The sequence below is a fragment of the Talpa occidentalis genome, unplaced genomic scaffold, assembly GCF_014898055.3.
Source record: "Talpa occidentalis isolate TD23 unplaced genomic scaffold, MPIMG_talOcc4v2.1 talOcc4.16, whole genome shotgun sequence".
NCBI lineage: Eukaryota > Metazoa > Chordata > Mammalia > Eulipotyphla > Talpidae > Talpa > Talpa occidentalis.
The window spans coordinates 68,618,378-68,645,964 of NW_023601653.1; the positions used below are offsets into that span (position 1 = coordinate 68,618,378).

Here is a 27,587-nt window from a genome sequence, read left to right on the forward strand (position 1 = left end):
GGAGGGGGAGGGGCGCGGAGCGCGGCGCGGAGGCCGGGGAGGAGCCGGGGCCTGCAGCGGAGCCGAGCCCGAGCCCGAGCCCGAGCCGAGCCCTGACACCGGCCGCCCGCCTGTGGCGCCCCCGGAGCCCCGACTGGCCGGAGCGCGAGAGGTGGCAGCGCCGGGAGCCCCACGCGCCGAGGAGAGCGGACCGGACGGGACGGGATAGCAGGAGGCGCTGGCGCCACAGTAGCCCGAGCCGGGAGTCGGGGAGCCGCGGCCTCCCGGACCCTACTGCCCAGGCCAGCTCGGGGAGAGCGGGGAGTACGAAAGCCCCACCCTCGGGGGCACCCCAGGAGCGGAGGCGGGAGCGGGGACGGGTGCAGCCTCTCTCCCGCTTGGAGAGAAGACCCTGGCCACTCGGGCGAGGGAAAGAAGAGACCCCTTCCCGGGGACGATCTCGCCTGCCTAAGGGCGAGGAAAATCCCCATCCTGGCCCGGGAATAGACCTCCAGAAGTAGAAAGGGGGGATCCTTACGAAAGGACGCAAGAGTGAGCGCGCCCCAGCGCGCCTCCGCCCCTCCAGGCACACACTCAGAGCAGTTCAGGACTTTTGAGGCAAAGCGAGAGGGACTCTGCCTATGGAGTAGGCACCTCCATCCTATCCAGTACTCACAGGCTAGTCCTGGAGCAGAGGACACTCCCGGGAAAGACGAGGGATCGGCTTTCAGCCTTTCAGGGGAGGGGCAGAAACCCCCCCTCAACTTCCTTGCACCTAGACAGTGGAACAGGGCAGAGCCCCTCCACTCAGATCCTCAGCAGACAGAAAGAGCCCTCCACTCCCGAAAGATCCAGTTTGGGGGGGAGGGGGACTCCCCCAAGGGGGAGGAGACAACTCCTGGTTGGGAGAGGCTCCTCCCCTCCTCCCCAGGATTACAGGCCGGGTGTGGGGGGTGTGCCACCTTCCCCAGGTAGGACCTCCCTCTCCCCCCCCACCACCTCCTCCCTCCGCTCCTCATCCTCATCCTCGGGGGACCCAGTTCCCCTCCACTGCTTGGGGGGCTCAGCCAAGTACGGGAAGAGCCACTGAGGATGAGACTGTCCATCTGCCTTTGAAGAGGGGCATCCCTCCAACCCCAAACGCCAGTACCAGGTGGTTCCCTCCCTGTGCTGGGGGAACCTTGGAGACAGGTTAGTGCTTCATCTTCTGTCTGTCATCTGTATGCACTAATGGGTGGAGGGGCCCAAGATGGTGGCTCTTGGGATTTTGATTGGGGAAAGTAAAGAGTAATAATAGCTCAGAGAATCCTCTGGCAAGTGTTTTCTGATGAAACTCCAGGAGTTGAACCCACATCTTGTTGCAGAGACATTGAGAAGTGGGTTTCTTAGTGTTTGGGGACAGCCGGTGGGGATCATTTGAGGTCCCCAGGGAAGGTTGTGTTTCCACACTGACAGCAAAAGGATATCAGAGAGCACCTGCACTTTCGAACGCCACTCATGCTGTGTGATAGTGATTGATGATCCAGCCAGATTCCCACACTCGTCCTTGGGCCTTTTCACCCTGACAGTGGGCTCTTCCTAAAATCACAGTGGCAGCTCATGGCCTGGCCTTGTCCAGGGCTTTCTCTGTGTCACATCTTCTTGTCCCTAACCCTAGGTCAATTCAGTGTCCACTTGAGCTGTGCTTGCCAAATACTTCGATTTCTGCTCCCTTGACAAGAAAAGCAGTGTGTCCCCACTCACCCAACTTCAGACACCAAGAAACCTCTCCCTATTCCTGGCTGGCAGCCTGCCTCTACCTATAAAGTCCAGAGGGAAAAATGGGAATCCCACATGTCCTGAGGTGAGAAGAAAGGCTGTAGAATGCCTGTAACTCCTGGGTGGAAATTCGTCCCTAAGCCTGGCCCTGTACCACTGGCCCAGTCCCCTGTCCTTGACAGTTTCTCAGGAAAAATGTGGTCCTGGAGAGGAAGAAAGGCGTGTTATGGCTCAGCCTCCTTCCTGTCTTCCATCTAAATAAGTTGCTTACCAGGATTAGACTCTGATGTGTTTCCTTTTAGAGATGCGCCTAATGGTTTTACCCTCTCCTTTCCTGTTTCTTGTGCAGTCCTGGGTCACTGGAATCTTGTACATAAGTTTTCTTTCATAAGCTAGGAATGAAAGTCATCAAAACCCAGAATCTTCCCAAAAAATCAGAAAAGGGTGCCAGGAAATCCTTGGATCACTAGCTGGGTCTTGCTTTCCTGTCTTGCCATTCAGAAACACCTTTTCGTCTGTAAGGGGGTATTGATACCCCAGAGTGAGGCCAAGGAGGGGGCTTTATCCTACTTTGGTTTTTATGTCCCCTCTCCTCTGTCCGGGCCTCTGGGTCAGCTGCCTACGACCCTAAGCGCGTCCTAGAAGCTACCTGTTGGTGGTGGTATGTGAGCCCCGGCTATAATGCAGGTTGTGGTTGGGCTCTAGCAGGATGTGCATACTTTTCTTAATTCAGAGGTGAGTGTGGTTCTATCTCTGTGTTTCAAGTGGGATGTGTGGGAGATGGATACATGTGTGCTTTTCAGACAAAGCCTCCACCTTACCTAGGATTATAGATTTCTGGTAGGCCTCTAAATGCAGGTGACCTGGTGCTAGGACCAGGAGAGGGTGCTGATGAGGATGCCCAGCTGGGAGGAAGGGCTTGGCCTCCCCTGACCGGTGGGAGCCCTCCCGAGCAGCTGTGTGAAAGTCATCCCAAGGAGCAGAGCAGCTCCGGCTGACTGCGATTCTTCTTCCAGGACTAATAAGAGAGCTTCATTTCTGAGATCTCTGCTCTCAAAAGCATGAAGATCCTTGGCACTTAATTCTAGAACTCCCTCCCCCACTTTTCGAAAAGAGCCAACTCTGGTGTTACCAGCAAGCAGTCTGTTTTTCACAAAGCACCTTACAGATGCTGGAATGCAACTTGTCCAATGGCTCTGGGTGACCTGTGTCACAGCACCTCTGGTGAGTTCTGCCACACACTTGAACTACCTGGACTCAATGTTCCTGGCCTATGTGGAATCTGTTAGAGGCAGATGGTTCATGGGTTAGATTAGGTGTGATTTAGAGAGTGCTATTTTCCAGATCATGTCTCATGACCTGGTCTTATTCCATACCCCCCCCCCAAAAAAAAAAAAAAAAAAACAAAAAACAACAAAAAGATGATGTTACTCCATTTCTTCATTCTTGGACTTTTTGTGCTCCTGGTATTATTGGTCAGTATTGGGGCAATACTGTCCATAAAGGAAAAGTTCGAGATTCCAATGCCCCGAAAACCATAGCAAACTCAGTGCAGGCTTTGCAATGCAAACCATTGTAGACTTCCGCTTCTAGTCTTACCTTTAAGGTCTGTTAGTTTATTACTTACTAGTTTCTAATATTTTCCCCCCATTCAAAAATACTACTAGCCACACTTAATACTAAGTGCATTTAAAATATCACCAAGGTAATTCTCGTAACAACTCTGTGTTGGTGTGATCTCTATTTATAACTGAAGAACCTACAGCATGGAGAGATTAGGTAGCTTACCTGAGGTTGCACAGTCAGTAGGTTGTAGAGCCAGGATTGAATACCAGGCAGCCCGATTAGTAACTGGTAATGTGGTAAACGTAGCCACTGCTCTGTGAGTTTGGGCATTATGTACAAAGCAGGAAGTTATCCCTCCTTAATACCTCACCTTGGCACTGTGCAACAAACAATCACTGGCATTTTGGATGAAATGGGGAAAAAAAAACAACTGCCTATTATTTTGGATCTTATACATCTCATCCAGGATCAGTCTTCTACGCCAACAGAATGTCTTTCTGTTTTTCTCTGCCTTTCTCCCAGTCCTGTAGTCTTCTTAGACGCCCTGTGGATGTGATGGAGCCTGTCCTTTGGCTGCCTTTCCCAGTTTCTCTGGGTATTTCCTTTCAGTCTTCCAGCACGCAGAGAAGAATGTGGCCTGACTCAGGTTCTGCCCCAGCCCAGTGGCACGAGGCCCACCTGGAGAGAGAGGTCTGGGTAACTAGGTTGGTTGGACTGAGAAATGGAAGTACCTCTTGTTTGCCTTTCTAATAATAGCTACGAATATTAGCCTCCTGCCATTATTTTGGGGAGCGTGGAATGTGTGACAGCCACGAGCTCATTAAGCCTCATTCACTTCCCTCCAGGGATGAAGCTTTGGCAGGGCCTATGACTTCATCCTTTTTTTATGGAAGGGGACACTGAGGCATCAAGACCTCAGGGAGCAAGGGGGTGGTTAGAGACGTTTAGTGAGTCAATGTCAAGATTGGTTGTAAAACCCAGGTCCCTCAGTCTCTGAGGTTGTATGTACCAGGCTGCCTTTCAAGAATGGGGAAGTGAAGGGGTGAGGAAGTGGAATGGGTTCAAGGAGACTGGTGCTGAAAGATCAGAAGGATCTTTTGCTGCAAGCATCTTGTAGTTGGTAAGACTGGAATGTATTTGAGTGTAGGGGAGGGATCTGGAGGGCTGACTGGGAGGGTGCTAGAGAAAGGTTAAATTTAACCTCAGAGGCCGGACCAGATGCTGGGGTAAGGATAGGGAAGGGCATAGGACCACTATCAAGAGCCAGAGGAGAGTGCATCTCGTTCTAGAATTCACCGTGATTGTGGATTGTATGCCAGTGGATTCAGTAAACCTCTTTAAACCAACTCTCATGCCCCAGTGTGATGTCGGGAGATTTTCTTCTTTATGTCTGCTAAAGGCTTCTGTGTTATTGAGATTTCCTAGGGAGCTTTAGCAGGAGATAATAGGGAATAGGGCCAGATGTCTTTGCAGACCTTCCCTTCTGGGGAGCACTGGGAGAAGCATGGTCATCGAGAACCTGCTCACTGCATGTTACTGTCGGGTAGAATAACCCAGGACTGGGTTATTGCCCAGAACACCCTGCTTTACCCCAGAAGCTGTGGAGTTTTGACTTAGTAAAGTGCTATGAGGTCTAAGGCTTGCTGGCATGATGAACTGTCCCTCCAACTTCCCATGATTTTAGGGTGAGGTGATGGTGGGATGAAAAGGGAGGGTGGTGGGAGAGGAGCTTAGGATAAAGGGGAAACCTCTTCATGATGCTATTTATAAACAGGGCCCCCTCTTTTTTTTTCTTTCCTTTCTCCTGTCAAACAACTTTTTGGGTCGCAATGGAGTCTCTTGCTGCCCAGGCCCCTGAGGCATTAAGGTGTTTCCTTCAGCCTTGTGGAGTGGGTGTGTTGCATATTGCTGGTGAGGAGTGCAGGGCAGGGTACCTGTGTGTACCTGCACAGACTGCGGGGGTGGGGATATGGAGGAGGAGAGATGAGTGAGCAGCTGACCCTCAGGAGAAAGGGGTAAGCATCTAGGGGAGAATGGCTAGCCAGCAGAGCCAGCCAGCAGCCTGAAAGATGTGTCAGAAGAGCAGGGAGGCAGTCATATCTGGGACTGAGCTTTTACAGTGCATGGACTCGTGTGTAGTTGTATGGATCTGCTTGTGCCTATCATCTGGGTGTGGCTTGAGAGATTACGCACGCAGTCTGTTCCCGCCCAGGATTCTGAACTCAGGCTTACTCTCCCTGGCTGCTCAGGACAAACGCCTGGCTGGTGGGACTGTCAGCAAGGGCACAAGGAAGAGACACTTGTTGGAATTAGACAGAGGTGCAGACCCAGACCTGTCAGGTGGCCAGTGCTTAGGGGCTTGCTGTCGTCAGCACTCTGGGAGTGTCAGTGGCTACCAAACAATTCCCGCCAGCTTTCTTAGACCCTGCAATACAGCTATCACCCATCCTTGATCTTCACCTTCCCCCACTAAGACGTCACTCTAACTACACCTCTCTGCCAGCAGGAGCGCCCAGGCTGTGTGGGTGGCAGCAGGGCGTGCAAACATCAGGCGTGGGCGGTTTGGCAGCGCCAAGAGTTTGCATGGAGGTGCAGTGAGCGTGCATGCCTTGCTGGGAAGGAAGGAGAGAGGAGGAGGGCGGGAGTAGAAGAGCTAGCTCTTAGCCCCAGAGTGGCTATTTTTAGCCAGGCTATCTGATTGTTACCGGTGTGCACACAGCTGGGTGTCTCCCTGGCTCAGTGAAGCCCAGACGGCTGAGGCTGAGTGGTAGGAGGTCCTTCTGGTGCCTTCTTCCTGGTGTTGGTGTCTGTGGGCGGGAGCTTGCCAGGGGGAGCTTTAAAGGTGTGAGGGCAGCTGTACTCAGGATCTGTTACCTCTGTGTGTGACTTTGTGCCCTGTTGGTAATGTATGCTGTGTATCTCACCATGATCTCTTGTGTCCATGGGTCCCTCTCTGTCTTGCATTTGTCCTTGGTGGGTTGTCATAGGTAACAGATGCCTGGGATGTAGCTCATGTGCTTCACGTGTGCAAGTATGTGGGAGATGTGGGAGGTGCTCAAACATACTTTATAGGAAACGTCTTTAGGTGTTGGTGTGTGATTCATTAGTGTCTTTGTATTATATATTTTTTCTTTATGTATTTGCTTGTGCTCTCTATCTGTAGGTTATGTATGTGAATAGAATAAGCTTCACCTAATAGGAGAATAGACTTTGTCTTGTTTTACCTGCTAAGTGTTCTTTTTTTAAAAAAAATATTTATTTATTTATGCATACAGGAACTGGGGTACGGGTCAGAGATGTGGGGGGTGAGAAAGACAGAGACAGAGTGGGGAACAGAACAGGCAAATCTACTGAAATACACTGCTGAGGGGAGCAGCAAGTGAGTCAGGAGAGGTCTGCTGCACCATGTGGGTGGCTCCCTGGCCGGGGATCAAACTCGTGCTGCAGTGGCTGTGGATAGCTTCATAGGTTGCGTCCTAACCCCTTGCGCCACAAGGGAGTCCGTAAGTGTTCTTTTTTAAAATGATCTCTACATGGTTTTAAGATATAATGGTGCAGGGCTTTAAGTAAGGAGAGTGGGGGAGTAGTTCCATTTGGTGGGAAGTTTTGTCCCTCTTTTAGTCCTGTGTGAAGGGAGAGACCTCTTGGCCACGTTGCACATTAAGATGTGGAGTTAGTATACCAGCTTATCATTTGGTAGGTTGTGGGTGATATGTCCATTTGGAGCTTCTGGGGACACTTGGTTGAGGGCTGTCCCATTCGAGGATTCTGCTGTGGGGATGATAGTGGGACAAAGCTACTTCGTAAAGCACTAGGATTTGTGTCTGCTTGTTCTCAGTAACCAGGAACATCACCCATCTATTCTGTTTCCCATTTCTCTTTGTCCTTTTCTCTGCAGAGCCCAGAAGTGCCATGGCTTCTGACCTAGAGAGCAGCCTCACCTCCATAGACTGGCTCCCCCAGTTGACCCTTCGGGCGACCATTGAGAAGCTTGGGAGTGCCTCCCAGGCCGGACCTCCAGGGGGCAGCCGCAAGTGTCCACCAGGCTCACCCACAGATCCTAATGCCACCCTGAGCAAAGACGAGGCGGCTGTCCACCAGGATGGCAAACCACGATACAGCTACGCCACCCTCATCACCTATGCCATCAACTCCTCTCCAGCCAAGAAGATGACTCTCAGTGAGATTTACCGCTGGATCTGTGACAACTTCCCCTATTATAAGAATGCCGGCATTGGATGGAAGGTGGGACCACTTCTGTAACCCGGGATTATTTTTGGTGTTCAACAACTATTTTCTCTACTTTTGTTTCTTCCTATATCCTGGTCCGGTTCACTCTGACCTGTTTCAGAGATGAGATGTGTGAACTTAAAATCTTGTTCTCTCATCCTGTAATTCTTCTCAGAGTTGAACAGCTTTTGTAAGGTAAACTCCACTGAGACTGAGCCACTAAGTACAGTTACAGGGATGCTGCTGCTCATCACACACTTTTTTTAAAAAGATTTATTTATTTGTTTGTTTATTTATTTATGTGTAGAAGAACTGGGGTATACTCCAGAGATGTAGGGAGTGAGAGCATTCTCCAGAGACAGAGTGGGGAGCAGAACAGGTGGATTGACTGAAATGCACTGCTAAGCGGAGCAGCAGGCGAGACAGGAGAGGTCTAGCTCTCTGGGTTAGCTCCCTGGCCGGGATTGAACTCAGGCCGTAGAGGTAATAGCACTGAGACTTAACCCCTACACCACCAGGGAGGCCCTCTCCTCACACCCTCTTATCTTCTGATTCCTCAAAAGGAGACCCCTTCATTTCACAGACATGCATTGCCACTCTGCTAGGTTCAAGCCTTGCTCCTTCCTACCTAGAGGTGGGAATCTCACCAGATTGCCAAAGCTTTATTGTACACAATCATCATCTTTTGAAAAATTGCATACCAAGAAAAACATAATATAATTAAATCCTTCACCAACAGCTCATCCACCAAGCAAGTAATGAGAGGATAAATTGTTTGGCTGGAGATAAAGGAAGAAGGGACTCCTCTTCCAGGCAAAGAAGGTCGACTGATGTTCTGGATCTTTTGGAACAGCCAGCTGTTGAGCAGAAAGGGGATTTAATGTAGTGCTCTCACTCTATAAGTCACCACTTATCATATAAACCAGGTAATAACCTGGAGACTATTGAAAGCATTCAATAGTCTTTCCTTTATAGTATGTCCCTGCTAGCTACCACAACCCCAACCCCACCCAATACCTAATTCGAAGCGATATTTATTTCCTCCTAATGTGACCCTTTTATGGGCTGTTGAGGAAACAAAGATGAAATGTACCTTTGTTTCACTCCTAATTTATTTCATTTTCATTTGTGTAAGCAGTTTTGCTACTAAGAGTTAAGGAATTGGATAGATGTGAGCTAAAGCATTTGTGTACCAGTGTCAGTAGAAGGGATAGATCGAAAAACTATTGAATCAGCTTTCCAGAAGCACCTGGGAATCAGAATTACAGTAGTGCCCCCCTCATCTGTGGTTTTGCTTTGTGAGGTTTCAGTGACCCAAAGTCAACCGTGTTCTGAAAATATTATATAAGGTATTTTGAAAGATACAGGGACCACTTCCATAACTCTTATTACGGTAGACTATTACAGTTCCACTTTATTATTAGTTATTATTGTTAATCTTTCTGTGACTAACTTATAGTTAAACTCTAGCATAGTTGATATTCCGAGGGAAAATGTAGTCTCTATGAGATTTGGCTCTATTTGTTATTTCAAGCATCCATGGGGGTCTTGGAATAATGTATCTTCCATGAATAGGGCAGGATGATTGTATAGCCATTATCAGTTTATTTCTGCATTTTCTCGTCTCATTGTTTATAGCTATTTGATAGTGTTTTCCTCCATCTGTTAGTTAAGAGGTGCTAAGTTCACCCTCAAACTTGACATTGTTATATGTTACATCCATTTCTGTCCCATTGGAAACTTTTTTGCTTGGTGTAGTGCTCTACTCTAACTTAGTTCTTTGCTTCCCCAGAATTCAATTCGGCACAACCTTTCGCTCAACAAGTGTTTCCGGAAGGTGCCCAGACCTCGGGATGACCCCGGGAAGGTGAGATCCTCCTATAAGCACTGAAGGGAGGAGCAGGAAGGAGAGAGGAGTAGTTGACAGCCCCTGAGTTGTGCTGGCTGTTTTAATTACCCTGAAGAGGAAATCGTGTTAATTAGAGAAGCAGCTTTAGTTTTTCCTCAAAGGAAGAGCTTGGTTATCAAGCTTGTGACCCCCATCCAAATGGGTGACTAAGGAAGATTATGAAATCTGTCTTTAAAAATAGAAATACTTATGATCAAGCTGACTTTGATGCCTTCCTTTTTGGTGTGTCGCACCTTTTCTAGATGTAAAAGGAAGACTTTAATAACCTTTGTAGAAACTTTTCTATACAAAAATCCCATGATTTTAAATCTTCATAATGGAGACAGGATAGATGGTTCTCTTCATTTAACAGATGTGGATGCCAAAGTCCAAGAGAGTCTTGCCTCAGAGCACGTGGAAGGGAAGGGTTGTCTCTGACATTTCCAGCTCTTTGAACCCAATACCACTGTTCTGCCACTCCAGAACAATCGGGCCTGTGTCTGGACCACAGGGGGTGCCTCAACGTACTCAGTGAGCTTTTAGGACAAATTTATTCCTCAGAAATAGCCAGTATCCTCAATATGTGAATCTTTGGTAATTTTTCTTTTCTTTCTTTTTTTTTTTTTTTTTAAAGATTTATTTATGCATACAAGAACTGGGTTACAGGCCAGAGATGTGGGGGGTGTGTGTGAGAGGATTCACCAGAGACAGAATGGGTTGCAGAACAGGCAGATCTACTGAAATACACTGCTGAGGGGAGCAGGGAGCGAGTCAGGAGAGGTCTGCTGTGCCATGTGGGTCACTTCCCTGGTCGGGGATCGAACTTGTGCTGTGGCGGCTACGGATAGCTTCATAGTGATGCATCTTAACCCCTCGCACTACCAGGGAGGCCCCCTTTGGCCATTTTTCTTAATATATTTGTTATCTATGCTCAAATCCTTCCAAAAATCTACTTTCCCAAAGGTGGGAATTTCCATACATAATGATTTTGTTCTCTGTGGGGATGGGTCCTCCATCTAGGGCTCCTACTGGACAATCGACACCTGCCCTGACATTTCCCGAAAGAGAAGGCACCCTCCAGATGATGATGTAAGTCCCTACCATGTGGGGAGATGCCATTTCTAAGCAACCCCCTCCTTTCCTTTATCTCACCCTTTCCTATATTTGGGGCAAAGGATAAATACCAGCAGAGGTGAAACTGTGGGTCTTGGGAGGATGTTTAGCTTGTGCATACAGATTTCTGTTTTTTCACCACCCTCAGTTATCCCAAGACTCACCAGAACAGGAAGCAAGCAAAAGCCCCCGGGGAGGTGTTCCAGGGAGTGGAGAAGCCTCACTGCCTCCAGAGGGTAATCCTCAGATGTCACTTCAGAACCCCACATCCATCACCAGCTACAGCCAGGTAGGAAGCAGGGGTGGCAGGAGGCATAAGGATGGATGGATGGATGGATGGATGGATGGATGGATCAGTAAATGGATGGGTGGATAGATGGGTGGTGAGTGGATTGATGGATGGATGGGTGGGTGGATGGGTCAGTGGATAGATGAGTAGGTGGTTGGGTGGGTGGATGGATAGATTGATATATTCGTCAGTTCAAAACTAGGTATTGATTAGTATCTATGATATATAGGCAAATAGATTGGGAGCGAAGGGGAAAGCAAAAGAGGGAAGAGAGAGACAGAGAAGGGAAGGCATAATAGAACTTGAAGAAAGATCAGGAAAAAAAAGTGCTAAAAAGGGAACAAGGGGAGCACCAAAAAAATTTCTGAGCAGGGAAAAGCAGGACATAGGGGCAGCGTGGGAAAAGGACTATGGCTACATCAAAAAAGAGTGAATGAGACAAGAAGATAAAAGTGGTGCTCGCTCACTGAACAGTTAGGAGAAGATGAAGAGGCCAGGCAGTGGAGCTTCGTGACCACTAATGAGCTGTATTGGTCTCTCATTGAGGACATGGATCAAATCTTTCTTCCCTCTATTTGCAGAGCACAGGATCTGTGGATGGTGGAGCAGTGGCTGCAGGGGCTCCAGGTCGAGAGAGTGCTGAGGGCCCTCCTCCCCTGTATAGCACCAATCACGACTTCAAATTCTCCTACTCAGAGATCAATTTTCAGGACCTAAGCTGGTCCTTCCGCAACCTCTATAAATCCATGCTGGAGAAGTCGTCTTCCTCCTCCCAGCATGGTGAGTGAGTCTGGCCTTGGGATACGAGCATGGAATTGTCCTTACACATAAGAACAAGTATGACAATCTCTTCTCTCCCTTCTCTCTTGTGTTTAGCACAAGAAGTTGGTCACTGGTCAGACAAAGCGTGTCATGAACCCACACTGCAGCTGAGCTGCTCTGGCTTGGTCCTTTTTTTTTTTTTTAAGATTTATTTATTTATGCATGTGTTGGCCAGAAGTGCAGGGGGTAGGGGGAGAGGATTCACTAGAGACAAAGTGGGGAGCATGTTCTGGCTTGGCTCTAAGGATAGCTGTTTCAGGAGGCAGGCTGTGTTACTAGCTTTGGAAAATGAGTTGGAAGAATCCGTGAGCAAGTGATTTAAAGGTTGGCCTCTAGAGGGCAGCAGCAGTACCCTCTTCCCAAGAATGCTTGTGTTTCTTGGTGAGAACAATTTTATTTTTTAGTATATCTATATTTATTTCAATTTTTATTAGAAAAATTTCAAGCAGATGCAAAGATAGAGAAAAAAGTATAAAAAAAACCTTCATGTCTCCATCATCCGCTTTTATAGTTACTAATTATTCTAGGCTTGTTTCATTTACTACCCAGCTTTTTCAAAATTGGGAGTCAATTAATAAAATCCCTGGACATGTTGTTCTACCTGTGAATCCCACTGCAGTATGCATGCTTAGTGATAAAGACTTTTCTTGTCTGTTGTTATCATTCCTAACACAGTATCAGTTTATCTCTTGTCCATATTCAAATTTCATGAGTTGTCATGTGAGAATGACTTAAGGTTCTTATTGGCAGGCTTTAGGAGAAATCATCTGGTTCAGTTCTCTCTTGGTTTGTGTGTGTATGTGTGTCTGTGTCTTTGTGTGTGTGTGTGTTGTTGTTGTTGTTATTTTAAAGAAACTAGAAGTAAGGGTGAAGGCCAGACTTCAGGTGAGTTGTCAGAACTTCTTTTTCTACGGGGTGCCCTAGAATAGGCAGTAAGATATGAAGGGAATGATCAAGAATTTGTTAGAAGTCACTCTTTGGAAAATTATACTGACTGTCATGATTTTCATCTTTTAGATCTTCGGGGATTCTTATTTAGAGCTGTCGTCCAAGATTACAGCATTTGTTTGAGAAATGAGTCCAATCAGGTGATTGGTTGATTGAAAGCAGAGAACAGGGACTCAGATATAAAGTAACAGATTAGAGAGGACAGCAAAGTGTTCCCCCAAGTTCCACTGTGGCTGAAAACCCCTGCCTCAATCAGTCCTTCTTCCCTGTCCAGTCTGCTATACTCCTCACCCAAGTTCCATCTGTTGGTAGAAAACAGAAGTGGGGTAACAGTAGAGCCACTAACTAAGAGGAGAGAATAGACATCCCCAAGAAGTCATGTCTAATTGCTTTTATTTATTTATTTATTTATTTATTTATTTATTTATTTATTTATTTATTTTTAGAGGCATATATTTTTATTTATTTGTTTGTTTATTTATTTGTTTGTTTATACAAGAACTGGGTGCAGTCAGAAGCGTGGGAGGGTGAGGTGAGAGAATTCACCAGAGCCAGAGCGGGGAGCAGAACAGGCAGAAGGACCAAAGTACACTGCTGAGGGGAGCAGCGGGCGGCAGGAGAGGTCTGCGCACCATGTGGTACCCTCCTCCGGTGCCTGGGGAGCAGCCGGGGATCGATCCGGCGCCACAGAGGCCACGAGGAGCTTCCACGAGGAGCGCTCAACCACTGCGCCACCGGGGAGGCCCTCTAATTGCTTTTTTAAGTTTCATCTACTGTTGTCCAGAATCTCTGGGAAGGGAGATTCTGATGCTTTTGAAATTATGATTCTATGTCTACCCCCAAATTCTTGAAAAATAGCATATCAAATTACATGCTGATCTTTTTTGCTAAAATTTCAGTGACTGCCATGCTGTCAGGCCCCTCCCTTTCTGTCTGTCAGAGTTGCCAGGGTCCTGGCTTAACCAGACACCCTTCCCCTCTGACATCTGTGTTTGCTATCTGAGTCCTCCCTTCTTAATCCTGCAGAAATCCTTTTAGTAAAAACTGCATAGCCCGAGTAACTTGCTGCTTCCTTCGGCCCTGCAGGCTTTTCGTCTCTCCTGGGGGACATGTCACCCTCCAACAACTACTACATGTACCAGCAGCAGCAGCCGCCACCTCAGCAGCAGCAGCCGCCAGCCCAGCCACCACCCCAGCAATCACAGCCACAGCAGCAGCCGGCACCAGCCCAGGGCCCCTCAACTGTGGGCAGTGCTCCTCCGCTGCACACACCAAGCCCAGATGGTTGTACCCCTCCAGGGGGTAAGCAAGCTGGGGCTGAGGGCTATGGGCCGCCCCCTGTGATGGCCATGCATCCGCCCCCACTGCAGCACGGAGGCTACCATCCCCATCAACACCACCCCCACTCCCACCCTGCCCAGCAGCCGCAGGGTCAGACGCCTATCAACAGCCCTGGTTTTGGTGAGTAAGGAGGGTGCAGGGAAATCCTAGAGGAGAGTGGAATCAGCCCCTCTTTGGACTCTGACATGGAGATACAATTGCTTAGAAAGTTGCTAGTGGGCCTTTTAACCTCACTCTTCCATGCCAACTCATCTGAGTAAACCTAAGTTAGAACATAGAGCTTTATTTTATAGAATTCTTGCAGAAATCGGAATTGTTTTACATAGTCCCCTGCCTATGTGCTGGTCTGTCTGTACCTAAAGCATAGATAGAATTACATGGCCCCAAATCTCTAAGGGGCAAGATTTCAAAGTTATCTTGGTATGCAGCGGATCACTGGCGTAGATGCCTGATTCCGGCATGTGGCCAGTCTGCTATCAGTTGGCTCCATCTCACGCTTTATCACATTACACACTTTCCCTCCTCTCTGCAGCCTTCCCACCTGACTGGTGCTCCAATATCGACTCCTTAAAGGAAAGCTTCAAGATGGTCAATCGGCTCAATTGGTCCAGCATCGAGCAGTCACAGTTCTCAGGTCAGTGAGCAAAGGATAATGGCTGGAGGGACGCCCGAGCTGTGGCCAGTGGAAAGCCTGGAAGAAGCCAGAACAGAAGGGGGTGGTTTGGTGAAGACTGAGGATTTCATTGTTTCCCTTCCACATTTATATAAGGTGGATAATATTGATGTTATTTTCAAATTAATATTCATGAATTTTGCCTTCACTCAAAATGGGACAGTGGTTTATTCTCACTGGTTCTTTCTGGGAGAGGGAAAGCTCACAGAAACTCAGACACCCCAGGCCACACTTTTTTAGTATTGCCTCCATTTGCTGACTGTGTGACCACTGCTGCTTCACTCAGTGGCTTTGCAGTTTTGTTTTATTCATCAGTGAGGTGGAAATGATAATACCAAATAGAACAAATAGAACGAGAGTTTGGAAACTTGGAGCTCTAAGAGATGTCCCCCACTGCTGGAGTTTTTGTCCTCAGTGGTGGTGATTCAGGGTGTGGCTGGTACAGTGGGACGGGATGGGCTGGTAGGCGCATAGGTGCCTCTGCCAGGCTGGCATTTCTTGCTTCTCTGTTTGTAGAACTGATGGAGAGTCTGCGGCAGGCAGAGCAGAAGAACTGGAGCCTGGACCAGCACCACATCGCCAATCTGTGTGACTCCCTCAACCACTTCCTAACTCAGACTGGTCATGTGCCCCCCCAAGGGGGCTCCCACCGGCCCTCAGCCCCTGCCCGGATTGCTGACTCCTGTGCCCTCACCAGTGGCAAACAAGAGCCAGGCATGAACCAAGGTACTGCACAAAGCAAGGGGGAAAGGAGGTGGCAAGGATGATGAAAAGGAAGACCATGGGGAGGGCAGAAGAGAATTGAGAAAAACCCAGCTCATGGGCAGTGATCCAAATGAGCCATGAGACCAGCCTGTCTGTCCCATTGACTGGATTTATTTATTTAAGATTTATTTATTTATTTATACAAGCACTGGGTACAGTCAGAAGCACGGGAGGGCGAGAGAATTCACCAGAGCCAGAGCGGGGAACAGAACAGGCAGACTGATGAAATACACTGCAGAGGGAAGCAGCGGGTGCAGCAGGAGAGGTCTGCGCGTCATGTGGGACCCTCACTGGTGGCCGGGGATCGAATTGGCGCTGCAGAGGCTGCAGGCAGCTTCGCAGCCCAGCGCTCAACTGCTGTGCCACCAGGGGAGGCCCTCCTTTTAAGTTCTTGACTTGGGAGATAAATTTCTTTCTTTTTTTTTTTAAAGTTATTTTTATTTATTTTTGAGGTGTAGGCCAGAGATGCCAGGGTGCGGGGGGTCGGTGGTGAGAGGATTCACCAGAGACAGAGTGGGGAGCAGAACAGGCAGACTGACTGAAATACACTGTTGAGGGGAGCAGCAGGCAAAACACAAGAGGTTTGCTGTTCCATGTGGGTCAGCTCCCTGGCCAGGGATTGAACTCATGCTGCAGTGTCTGGTGATAGATTGATAGTGCTGAGACTTAACCCCTGCAGCACCAAGGAGGCCCTGGGAGGTAAAATTTCTTTCTTTTTCTTTCTTTTTTAAAAAAAAAAAAAAGATTATTTATTTATTTATTTATTTTTTATAGAGGCATGTTTTTATTTATTTATTTGTTTGTTTGTTCATTTGTTTTGTTTATACATGCACTGGGTACAGTCAGAAGCGCGGGAGGGTGAGAGAATTCACCAGAGCCAGAGCAGGGAGCAGAGCAGGCAGAAGGACCGAAGCACACTGCTGAGGGGAGCAGCGGGCGGCAGGAGAGGTCTGCGCGCCATGTGGGACCCTCCTCAGGTGGCCGGGGAGCAGCCGGGGATCGAACCGGCGCCGCAGAGGTCGCCGGCAGCTTTGCAACCCAGCGCTCAACCGCTGCGCCACCGGGGAGGCCCTATTTATTTATTTTTTAAAGATTACTTATCCATACATACAAGAACTGGGGTACAGGCCAAATGTGTGGGAGGGTGAGAGGATTCACCAGAGACAGAGCGGGGAACAGAACAGCAGACTGACTGAAATACAGTGCTGAGCAGTGGGAGCAACAGGAGAGTCTGCTGTGCCAATTGGGATTTTCCCTGGCTGGCCGGGAATCAAACCAGCGCTGCAGAGGTTGCGGACAGCTCCACAGCGCTATGCTCAGCCTGCTGTGCCACCGGGGAGGTCCGATAAAATTTCTTAAGGGAAAATTGAATTCTCATTCTACGTCTGCTACCTGAATCATAGCAGGTGGAGATGAGATTCTCTACACTTTCACGATCTTCATACCAGTGAAGTGAGAGATTCGGTGATGCCACTTCTATAGCTTTCATGCTAATAGCTATGATATTTCACAATTCCAGAATCACATGCCTTTCCCTGCTAGGAGTGGAGGTCCAATTGTTTCTTCAGAAAGCTTCTGCACCTGCCTATGTCCAAGTAACTCTTGTTTGCTTTGGCAGTCAACTCTTATGGGCACCCGCAAGCCCCCCACCTCTACCCTGGCCCATCACCAATGTACCCGATTCCTACGCAGGACTCAGCAGGATACAATCGCCCAGGTAGGAGCCAGGAAACTTGGTTCACCGTGAGTCAAGCACTCTCTACCCTTATGAGTTGTTTCACTTTCTTCTGGCTCTGAGTCTGCATTTTGCCTGCATGTGCTAGGTGGGGAGAGTGGGACACCTGGGGGGCAGTGAGCCCTCATGATTCCCAAGATCACGAAAGATGGGCCCCCTGCTAGGGAGATGTGTGTCCTGGAAGACCAAAGAAGACCAATCTATTCTAAAATTAACTCATACTCACCATAATGAAGGGCAGCAAAAAAGCATAAATTAAAGGAATGATAGTCATGTAAAATATTCATATCTAACTTTGGAATCTAGATAGGAGATAGACTTCCATCTAGAGTAAGTTCAATGAAATGAACTTGTAATAGAAGCATATCTGCCTTGCGCTCATGACCTCTGGTATCAGACTTCTGAGGTTTAGCTCTGTCCCACCTACGTCGATAGAACAGCTTCCTAACCGCTTTCCTGTTAATTTCCTTTTCCTGACAGCACACCATATGGTCCCTCGGCCATCAGTTCCACCTCCTGGCGCCAGTGAGGAGATCCCTGATGACTTCGACTGGGACTTGATCACTTAGTGAGTCATGGAGTGTGACCTCAGCCTCGGGCTGGGTGGTGAAGTCTGGCAGTGGGGAAAGAAGCCCTGGCCCTTCCCTTCCCCCCTTGCCTGTATATAGATATATATCCTCTTTTTTTTTCTTTCTCTGTCAGAGAAGCCACCGCAAGATGCTGCCGAAGATAACCCCCTCTTTTCTGCCTCATTCTTCCTCTTCCTTCTTGTTTTTTCCTAATTCTTTTATTATTATTCTTATTATATTATTGTTATTATTATTGATTATATGCTGTCCCCAGTCTCCTGTCCCAACACCATGGACCATGTCCACCCCTTGCTAATTTAAAACCATCTGGCTGGAAGGTGTGGCCATGACAGCTACAGAGAAAGGTTTCAAATCTGATTTGCCCTTTTGAAAAATTCAATGCTCACCCCACCTTCCAGCCCTCATTGCCTTCTGTTCTTGTCAGTTCAGTGCAGGGCTGGAGAGGCCATATTATGTAAGCAGAAGGCATCGAAAACACTGTGTGGCAGCCATGAATTTGCAGGGTTTACTCAATGGTGCTAACTTTGTCCTCCAAGCTCTTCCTTGTCCCTTTATATCTTTGTTCCTTACTTCTGCCTATCCTCATTCCCCATCAAGGGCAGGAGTGATGGGAGTGGTCAGGCGGGTAAAAATGCAATCCGAGTAAGAGGTGGGGGAGGGGTAAGGGTAGAATACTGTAGAGGTACAATGGAATGTAAGAGAGTCAGGGATTGAGCATCTACTACTGTGTCAAACTCCCATTGGCTTCTTCCTAGCCCATTCTCTACAGGAGAGTGGGTTAGTCTTAGCCAGAACTCTGCTTCTAGAGCAACCATCCAGCATGGGCTCAGCTTTCTAGAGATGGTTTCAGTTTATCCATGTTAGCTTTATAGGCATAATTTTCTCTGGAAACGAACTGTGGCTCTTATTTGCATTTGCAAATTCTCTCTCCACCCTCCTTTCCCATTCAGCAGATTGCTCAATTCTTCCACCCATGTTCTTTGCGCTTCCCATTTTTTCTGGGGTTCTCAAGAAAGAAAAGTAAACCATCATCACTCAGTTTTCTCCTGTCCTAGGGCCAGATGAGAATCTTTCCCACCTCTAATAGCAGCCGCAAGCCTGAGGGCAGGGAAAGGAAAGGGAGCTGCCATAGATATGGGTAGGGAATGTTTCAGTTGTCAATTCTGTAGGCAAGTACTTCCCTGGGAGTGCCAGTCAGTGGGACTGCAACTTCTGCAATCAGGCTTTTGAGGGGTGAAGGAAATTATGTGGGGAGTAAATCATCTAGATGAGGGCTGAGAGAAACTCTCCCTCCTTGAAAAAGTTATGTGGGTACCTTGTCTCCTTCAAAAGGAGTAGCTGTGATTTATTGCTGCAGAGTGCTTACTGGATCTTTAATGTTCATGGTGAGTTGTAGTTTGGAGAGGGAAGAACAATTCTGTTTCTGTTTCTGCTTCACTGTTCACTCTCTGGAAGTTATTGGACAAAACACATGGAATGGACAAGGCCGCTCTCTCTGATTTCTGCTTTTTGTTCATATTCTTTTATTTACCCATGATTTCCAAGAGATGTAGTCTTCTGCTCTCCTGCTTTTTCTCCTCATTCCCCCCCTTTCCTGTCTTTCTGGGGGTTATATATGAGACTTTTGTAAACATGTCCAGTGAGGTGAAGTAAAGGGGCAAGAAAGGGCGGTTAACTAAAGAGCACTTTATTTCTTTGATGTTCTTTGTAAGCAATGGGGGTATGAGTGGTTTGAATCCCCCTTTGTGTTGGAGGGCGGTTAATGGGGTTGAAGAATATGTACTATTTCCCATTGGGGAAAGGAGAATTTCCCTTAGAGGGTGGCAAAATGCTTTTGCCCAGTGCCCCTATGTTAGGCATCTCTTTCTTATTTTTCCAATCCAGGTGCCTCCTACACCCAACTTCCCATCTGTCCTCCCCAAGATTTCCCCTTTTCAAATGATGACTCCTCTTTTCTAAACTCCTTTTCTACTCATATCCATACAGGATTTGCAAGAGTAGACTAAATCAGACATGTACATGTCCTTTGTTTATGACTCATCTGTGTCTTCTGAAAACTGTTCTCATTCAGAACCCTGGCGGGCAGCTAGGGAAACTAAAGTTTGGGCCTGGGATTTTAGCTTCCCTCCACTTAAAATCTGCCTTGCTAAATGGCACAGGACAAACCTGACCCTCTTGGGCCTCAGTTTCCCTTCCCCTCCATGAAATGGAAAGATACTACTTTTTCTTGTTGGTCTGGCATTCTGGACTTAACGTATAGTCATTGTTGTATGGGGTGATGTGTGCAAAACTGTAGGAGCTCACTGCCGACAAGAGGAAATAAGGGAGAAAGTGGAGGAGAGGGACAGAAGGGGCAATTATTTGGTATAGATCCACCCACCTCTGCCTATCTCTCTTCAACCCCCATGTTTCTGGTTTGGTGAGTCCTTCATACCACCCGTAATGCTTTGCATTGGTGCAGGCTGGGAAGGGGGTGTACGGTCTCACAGTTGTTGTTTTTTGCATGCTTTCTTAATAAAAAAAAAAAAAAAGAATGTTGTGGTTTTAGCTGTCTGGTGCTGGTCTCAAGGTTCTTTTTGCCAGGGTAAGAAGGGAGGAGTGTGAAAGTGTATTCAAATGACCTTCAGCCCCTCTCCCACCTCCTACCATTCGATTTGGTTAGTTGACCCTGAAATTTCTTGTAAGATTGATAAGAAAGAAAAATTAAGAGTATGCCTTGAATATTTTTTGAATGCTGTTGCATCCAGTGAAATCGTGTTGGAGAGGCTGTCAGCCCCTGCTGGATTGTGCATAGACTAGGGTACCTGGCTTACCTTCTGGGGTGTTTTAAAGATTAAAGAGCCCAGTTTAGCAAGGAGTTGGGTCCCTGTCTGGGACTTCCCATCTATACTTAGTAGTTTCCAGAGTTTTTCATCAGAAATGGGGGAATTTTGGTTGTAGGAATTTTTCATGGCAAATGGAACTCTCAAAAGGAGTATAGAAATACCAACTATTGAATATTTATATCTGTGCCAACATCATTCACTCCGATATCCCACATACTAACTCCAGGAGTTTAGGACTTACACCCTGGGCCGTGGGAGATGTGTTAGGTCTTCCAGAAGCTTGGCTTATTGCTGCTACCCTAGCGAACCTACTGTGAGCTACCCATTTGCTGCATATTTAGAGATTATGGTACATTCTAGTCTCAAACAATTAACAGGATTCATGAATCTCCATGTCGTTCAAAGAACCACAAGAAAGAAAGCTTTTATTTATATCCAGTAGATAAACATAAAATTAAAGGTAGCATTGCAAATTTTACATGTTATCAGACATTATTATTTCACAACTGAAAGAACTTCTTGTACTTTGAAATTCTGCTCCATGGTACTTTATGAAAAATTTGTAATCCAGATGCTCACCTCAATCATTGAACAAATTATAGTACCTTGCAAGCCTAAGACATCATGAGACCGTGTTGAAGCCCCAAAATCCTGAAATCTTAGAGGCATAACACAAAACTATACAGAGGAAAATTAGAAGGTGTCAGGGGGTGGAATTACATATTTATTCTAAAGATTTATTTTTTTATTTTTATACAAGCCAGAGGTGCAGGAGGGTGAGAGGATTCACCAGAGACAGAGCAGAGAGCAGAACAGGCAGATGACAGAAATACACTGCTGAGGGAAGCAGCGGGCGCAACAGGAGAGGTCTGCCACACCATGTGGGATTCTCGCCAGCCTGCGGGGATTGAACTCGCACTGCAAAGGCTGCAGAGAGCTTCACAGTGTGGCGCTCAACTCGCTGCGCTACCGGGGAGGCCCTGGAATAACATTTTTAAAAATGAAGGAGAGAAGGAAAACTGATTATGGGATCGGAATGGATAAAGTAGAAGATAATGAAGCAAATTAAAATATGGTTAATGAATATTGGGATGGTAGATCCAAAAATATGAATGTGGATAAAATTCTTCATTTCTCAAAACAAGTTTTATGTCAGCAAAAACTAGCAGCATAGGCACATGAGTTAGAAATATGGTGAGTATCAGAAGGAACATCTAAAATGTTGCAAGGGTTATCTGGACGTAAAGAGGGTGGAGGGGACACTAGGCAGGAAACTTACATTTCCTTTTGAGGCTTGACTTCTCTTTATAAGTGTGTATTACTTTGGAAAACTGAAAGATACAGCTGGTCTTTTTGGCATGAAAGAGTCACACCTATGGTCATGTTTTTAAAAGTTTGACAGTATCCTAGAGGGTCCTCAGTCATTTTGCAGTGAATTGAAAACTTGCTCTACCCCCCCTTTACCCTCTTTCTCCTTGCATTTGAAATGGGTTTCTTAATTTGGCAGAAGAGGAGGTGAGTGATTTGAACTTACGAAATTAAAGATGATTTGAGGCACAAAGAGCGATGTGGAAGAAGATTTAGAGGCAAGGGAGGGTTGAGGGAATTAAGGAGCTTAAGGAAAGGAATGGTAGAAAGATGTTCAATAGGCAGAAAGAGTAACCACTCAGAGATCTCCTCAAACGGCAGCTTCCGTACCATTTCAGAAGATTTTAGATGCCTTGGTGGTCTGTCTATGCAGTAGATGCTTATTTAATTGTACTACTGAAAACCGGGCTTCCTCTGGAAACTGGGCTTCTCTGTCCTGTAGACAGGGCTGCGTTCCTAGCAGGATGTGGCACTGTGCTCTGCTTCAAACTCAGTCTCCTAACTCCTTGTTTCTATGGACTTTATTTTAAACATCTTGTTTTCATTTAAAAACACCAGAATCACTGCCACAAAAATAAAGCCATTGAATACATGATCATCTTTCACTCAGATAGGACTAGAAAATATGGATTTAAATGGCATCTGGAAGAGGATTTAGATAATACTAAACACTAACACTGAAAAATGACATAAAAAGAATGTCATGATGGAAATATCACCAGACTAGAAACAGACTAGAGTCTCCTTTATCTCACTCTCTTTTATCTTACTGTGGGATAGAAACAGACTAATTTTTACAATGATTCCCCCAATTTGGCATTTTTTTATGAGAAACACAAGAGCTTATTTGCTGGGCCCCATCCTCACAGATTCTGACTCAGTCAGTCTGTGGTGGGGTTGGGCAATTTGTATTTCTAACAAATACCAAGAGATACCAATCGCCTGGGACCACACTGAGAAGCTCTAAGTTCAGACTTCGATGGTTTCTCACCACATCCCTCCCTTGTCCTTTTAGAAATACATTGCACTGAGCCAACACTCCAAAACTGTGTCAACTGCCCCTAAACTCACACAGCTGTACTTATACTGGTTTTGTCCAAAGAGACTTTGCTTGGGGGAAAACTGATAGAGCGTGTGGCCTCCTCACTGAAGGCTGCTTCCAGAATACCCTGCATGGACTGCTTGGCTTGCTTCCTAAAATCTTTCCCCAGGAAAGCGTAGAGGAAGGGATTGAAGCAACTGTTGGCAGATGCTAGAGCAAGGCACACAGAATCCCAGGAATTCAGAGCTCTCTCAAAGGGAGTTTCTGAGTCAACAAACAACAGCAGCACTCCAATGATGTGGTAGGGAGCCCAGCAGACAAGGAAGACCACAACCACCACCATGGCCACTCGAAAAGTTTTGCTCCGAGACTTGGCAAAGCGGCCCTGTCGCATTCGGAAGATAATGAGGCTGTAACACACGATCATGAGGAGAGAGGGTAGCAGGAAACCCATAACCAGCCTGGTGAAGGTTATTGCTCCCTGGGGTGTTGCCACTTGATTGTCATATGCATACTGGCTTTCATTATAATCCACCCATTCCCCATACCTATAAAAAGAGTTGTTATAATCACTATAGAGAAAAGCATCAGAGTCATTCGGTGGGTTCCTTCTGTGATCTTCAATGGGAAACCCACTGGGGATTGTAGATGAGACCACATCAGCAGGTTTAAATAAATTATAATTTGGCCTTGGACTAGGTAGTTCAGTTGAATTCATAGGGAGAGAATTTCCAGAAGGTGTTTGTAATGTTTGAGATGGGTGATCAGGCAGCTGGTCAATGGCATCGTTCTGAGTTTCATTTTCCAGTAGGTCAAAGTGGTAGTCTGCAAAGTCAAAAGGGTAGTAACAGATAGTATGGTGGCCTATCGTAGCCACGTCCCGGTATATGAACACAGGTATACACATTACAAGAGCCACCGCCCAGATGCATCCACACATAGCATGCGCTGTCCTCACTCTGCGATGGTTCTGGCACCAGACTGGCTGGAGCACCAACAGACAGCGGTCCAGGCTAATGGCCGTCAGCAGGAAGACGCTGGCAAACATATTGAGAATGATGACTGAGGGGAGGAGTTTGCACAGAAAACGGCCATAGGGCCAGTGTCCTTGGAGAGCCAAGTTAGCCAGGGAGAAGGGCAAGGAGAGGCAGCAGATAAAGTCCGCCAGTGTGAGATGCATAAACCAAACTGTGTTCACTGTCCGGCGCATCTTTAGGCCAATGATCCAGAGCACCAGCCCGTTGCCAGGCAGGCCCAGTAAGAAAGTGAGGCTGTAAAGGACCATGGAGAGAATTACTTGGGGTTGATCCCAGTACTGTTGGTCCATTGAATTGGTCTCAGCAGAGAAAGACTCCATTGCTAAACATCTATAAAAATCCAAACAGAAATGTTAAAAATAACATTTGTTTTTAAAATTGCACCTTCCCACATAATGACGTAGAATCACCAAGGGCCTCTGTGGGCATACAAGGCTCCTTTCAAGTTAGACAAGAGCAGGACACTTGATCGCCCTGGAGCAATAGATATACATCACAAAGTATGACAGGGAAAGCCCAGGGGCCTGGTTGATAGATGTACTTTGTGTCCCAGGGATTGATCAGTGGGGTGCCTTGTTAATATCTTTGGAGCTGTGGCTGGGGTTCAGGAGTATATCAGCAGACTCACCCTCCCTAAAGCCCTAAATCCAGTATTCAATTTGACCCATCCTTTCCTTTGTCAAAAAAAAAAAAAAAAAAAGGCCAGGCTCTTGCTTTTGAGCAGTATCCTGCATCCCACAGCCTGCTCTACAACTCCTGTTTCTTTTACTTATCAGTGCGGTGTTGCTGACGCAACAACCCTCACTCTGTTTTTGTCTGTATTTCTTGACTTCACTTTGGATCACACAAAGGTATTGTCTGATAGATGATTTAAAATCTACTGTATCATACTATACATAATGTTTTAAATTTTAAAAATTGTGGTAAAATACATATAACATGAAATTTAACACCTTAACCATTTTCATCTTGTAAAACTAAAACTCTTCATTAATCATACAACTGCCCACTTCCTCTCACTGCAGTTCTTGCCAACCACTCGTCTGCTGACTACCTTTTCTATTAATCTGACTACACTCCATTTCTCCTGTTAGCACAATCATCCAGCATTTGTCTATTTGTGTCTGGTTTGTATCAATTAGCGTGTCTTCAAGGTTCATTCATGTTGTAACATGTCAGAATTCTCTTCCTTTTCAAGGCTGAATAGTATTCCATGACATTTATCTGGAACATTTTGTTTAACCATTCATCTGCTAATGGATGATTGAGTTGCTTCCACCTTTCAGCTGTTGTGAAGAATGTTACTATAACACAGGTATAGATGCTGTCACATTGTTTTATAAACTGCTTTCTTTTTTTCACCTTACACAGTAAGATTGTACTGTTAGGAATACCCAATCTTTCTCTATTTTTTCCCAATTGTTGTAAAATATTTTTATAGCTGATTTATCCACACGTCTTTCCCACCTAGAATCTTACTTTACATCAAGATTTTATGTTTAAGTCTACTAATTTTGTATAGTTTTTCTTTCAAAGATACTGGCTCCATTAGGGTCTGTTTTTCTCACCATTCACTTCTTAACCCTTTGATTTTTTCCTCTGCCCTGACCCCTCCACTAAACTTGCCTCTAAATAGCAAACCCAGGCATATTTATCTCTGTCTTCTTCCTTCACATTATATCACTTGATACACTGACTTCCTAACACTGTCTTGTCTTGGGTTTTGTGACATTACTTTTCACCAGTCATGAGTACTCCCATGGCCTCCTTTCCAACTTTCCAAGTAAGTCATTATTCCAAGTTAATTGCCATTTTCTAGTCCTTGGTTAATGCTGTTTACTTCTACTTGGAATATATATGTCTTTCTCCTTACCCTCTTCTTTCTTTCACCCTTAATCTCTACCTGTTGTAATCCTAACCCTTCTGCAAGATCAAGATCAAATATTATGTCTTCTCGAAACTGTCTCTTATAGTCCCAATCAGAAATGAGTTCTTTAATGTCTTAAATTTACGTGTGTGTGGTTTTGGTTGAACCTCTTTTCATATTGTCTCCACAATGACACATTTGTCTTATATTATAATTATCATTGTTAGCTGCCTTATCTATCATTCTGGCCTAACATTTTATGATGGTTAAAAATGAGTCTTGTACCTAAATACTTGTTTCATAGAAGTTAGCACAATGCCTTATATGACAAAGATCAAAGATGACCTGAATGGATGGATGGGCATTGTTGAGGGTTTACTTGTTTTTTCTTTTTCAACTAAATTTAAAGTCCTTATCCTTATCCTTTTAATCTACTAAGGCTATAGTCTCTTCTAACTTCCTTTCTGTTTCCACTTCCCAATTCTTACTGGCTTTAGTAGCATTTTACGTTTCCTCTTATAGAGGCCCCCAAAATATATTTTGACTTGGAAGACATCTGCTGAGTGAACCAAATGTTGTCACAGGGTCTTCTATATTAGCAGAAGTTAAACCAACGGAGTCAACAAAATAATAAGGAAGAAGCGATTCTCATTCCTCTTTCTTTAGCTTCATTTACTCAAATATCTAAGTTACACTGTCGCAACATAAAGAAACTGAATCATCTCGCTTGAGCTATATTTTAAATAGTGCATATTATCTCTCTTGAAATTGGAAATATATATGAACCAGAGTCATAAAAGTCTTTCCAAGCAAGATCACTTTTTACATTTCTCCAAGTAGCTTGACTGAAAAATACCTTTACATTTAAGATTAGTAGAGGATTAGTTTTTGTTGTTTACAGACTATCAATAGTTTAAAAAGAAACAAAATCTCAAATTCATTATAATCACGGCCATCTTATCTATCATTCTGGCCTTAAATTTCATGATAGAAAACAGAATCTTGCTCCTACTAAATGTTTATTCCACAGAAGTTAGCACAGTGTCTTATAGAAACTAAAGGTCACAGATTACTTGAACTACTTGAATAAATGCTCATTTTGAGAGTTATTTTTTTCTTTCCTTCAACTATGATAGGGAAGGAAAAGTTCAACCATATTAGGGATAGGATCAAAAATGAATGATAGCATGACAGAATGAGCATAAGAAGAAATGAGCAAACGAATAAAAGAAAAAAGGGGAAAAGAGGAATGATAAAATAGATTGAATTGAAAAACAAAGGTTAATGAGGAAAGCTGGACTCAAAGTTCAAATGGAGAAGAAGCCAATTCAAGATTGGAGAGAAGAAAATAAAAATTCACTGTTAGATTCAGAATGAAAATGTTATGAGCAAATATAAATAGAATGTAGAGTGTTTAGGGGAATAAAACAAAAGTTGGGGAAGGGATAGAGGGAAAGAAAAGATTATGATTTTTTAAAATGTTATCTATATAAGCAAAACAAGTTAGGCACACGTCATCAAGTGAATCTGGGTTTTCTTACCAAAAATCTGAGACAACAGTTGAAGTCTCAACTATCTGGCGGGTCCCCAGGAGGTCTTGCCAGGTGTCCACATTTAACCACAATCAAGTCATTAAGAACGTTTAGGAAGTTTGCTGGACTCCTCTTCCTTCCTCTCTCTCTTTTGTTGCTAATGGTAAATTTAACCTCATACTTTTAAGTAACTATCTAGATTCACTGCAGAGTTTCAAA

General features: G+C 45.7%; 2 protein-coding genes across 4 annotated transcripts; one reads left to right on the plus strand and one right to left on the minus strand.

The window, feature by feature from the left end:
• Positions 1-123: 123 nt before the first annotated feature.
• Positions 124-21,239, plus strand: FOXJ2 (forkhead box J2). 3 transcript variants are annotated; one of them, XM_037514396.2, is made up of 12 exons: positions 1,829-2,961; positions 3,826-4,007; positions 7,202-7,548; positions 9,326-9,400; positions 10,442-10,510; positions 10,683-10,823; positions 11,405-11,603; positions 13,680-14,054; positions 14,467-14,568; positions 15,124-15,333; positions 16,991-17,089; positions 17,588-21,239. In XM_037514396.2, the coding sequence occupies exons 3-12, from the start codon at positions 7,216-7,218 to the stop codon at positions 17,674-17,676; spliced, it is 1,692 nt and encodes a 563-aa protein (XP_037370293.1). In that variant the 5' UTR covers positions 1,829-2,961; positions 3,826-4,007; positions 7,202-7,215; the 3' UTR covers positions 17,677-21,239. The 3 variants fall into 3 exon arrangements, with proteins under 3 accessions (XP_037370290.1, XP_037370294.1, XP_037370293.1); XM_037514393.2 differs by lacking the exons at positions 1,829-2,961; positions 3,826-4,007 and adding an exon at positions 124-1,170; XM_037514397.2 differs by lacking the exons at positions 1,829-2,961; positions 3,826-4,007 and adding an exon at positions 1,177-1,822.
• C3AR1 (complement C3a receptor 1) lies at positions 20,937-27,587 on the minus strand. Its single transcript, XM_037514398.2, has 2 exons — positions 27,378-27,587; positions 20,937-24,299 (listed from the first exon to the last, which is right to left on the minus strand). Exon 2 carries the CDS (start codon positions 24,287-24,289, stop codon positions 22,958-22,960), a length of 1,332 nt encoding a protein of 443 aa, XP_037370295.1. The 5' UTR covers positions 24,290-24,299; positions 27,378-27,587; the 3' UTR covers positions 20,937-22,957.

Coding starts and splice junctions, on each gene's coding strand:
- FOXJ2 (XM_037514393.2), top strand. CDS start 7,216: ATGGCTTCTGACCTAGAGAGCAGCCTCACCTCCATAGACTGGCTCCCC. Junction 7,549..9,325: donor ATGCCGGCATTGGATGGAAG/GTGGGACCACTT, acceptor TTGCTTCCCCAG/AATTCAATTCGGCACAACCT. Junction 11,604..13,679: donor GTCTTCCTCCTCCCAGCATG/GTGAGTGAGTCT, acceptor TCGGCCCTGCAG/GCTTTTCGTCTCTCCTGGGG.
- C3AR1 (XM_037514398.2), bottom strand. CDS start 24,289: ATGGAGTCTTTCTCTGCTGAGACCAATTCAATGGACCAACAGTACTGG.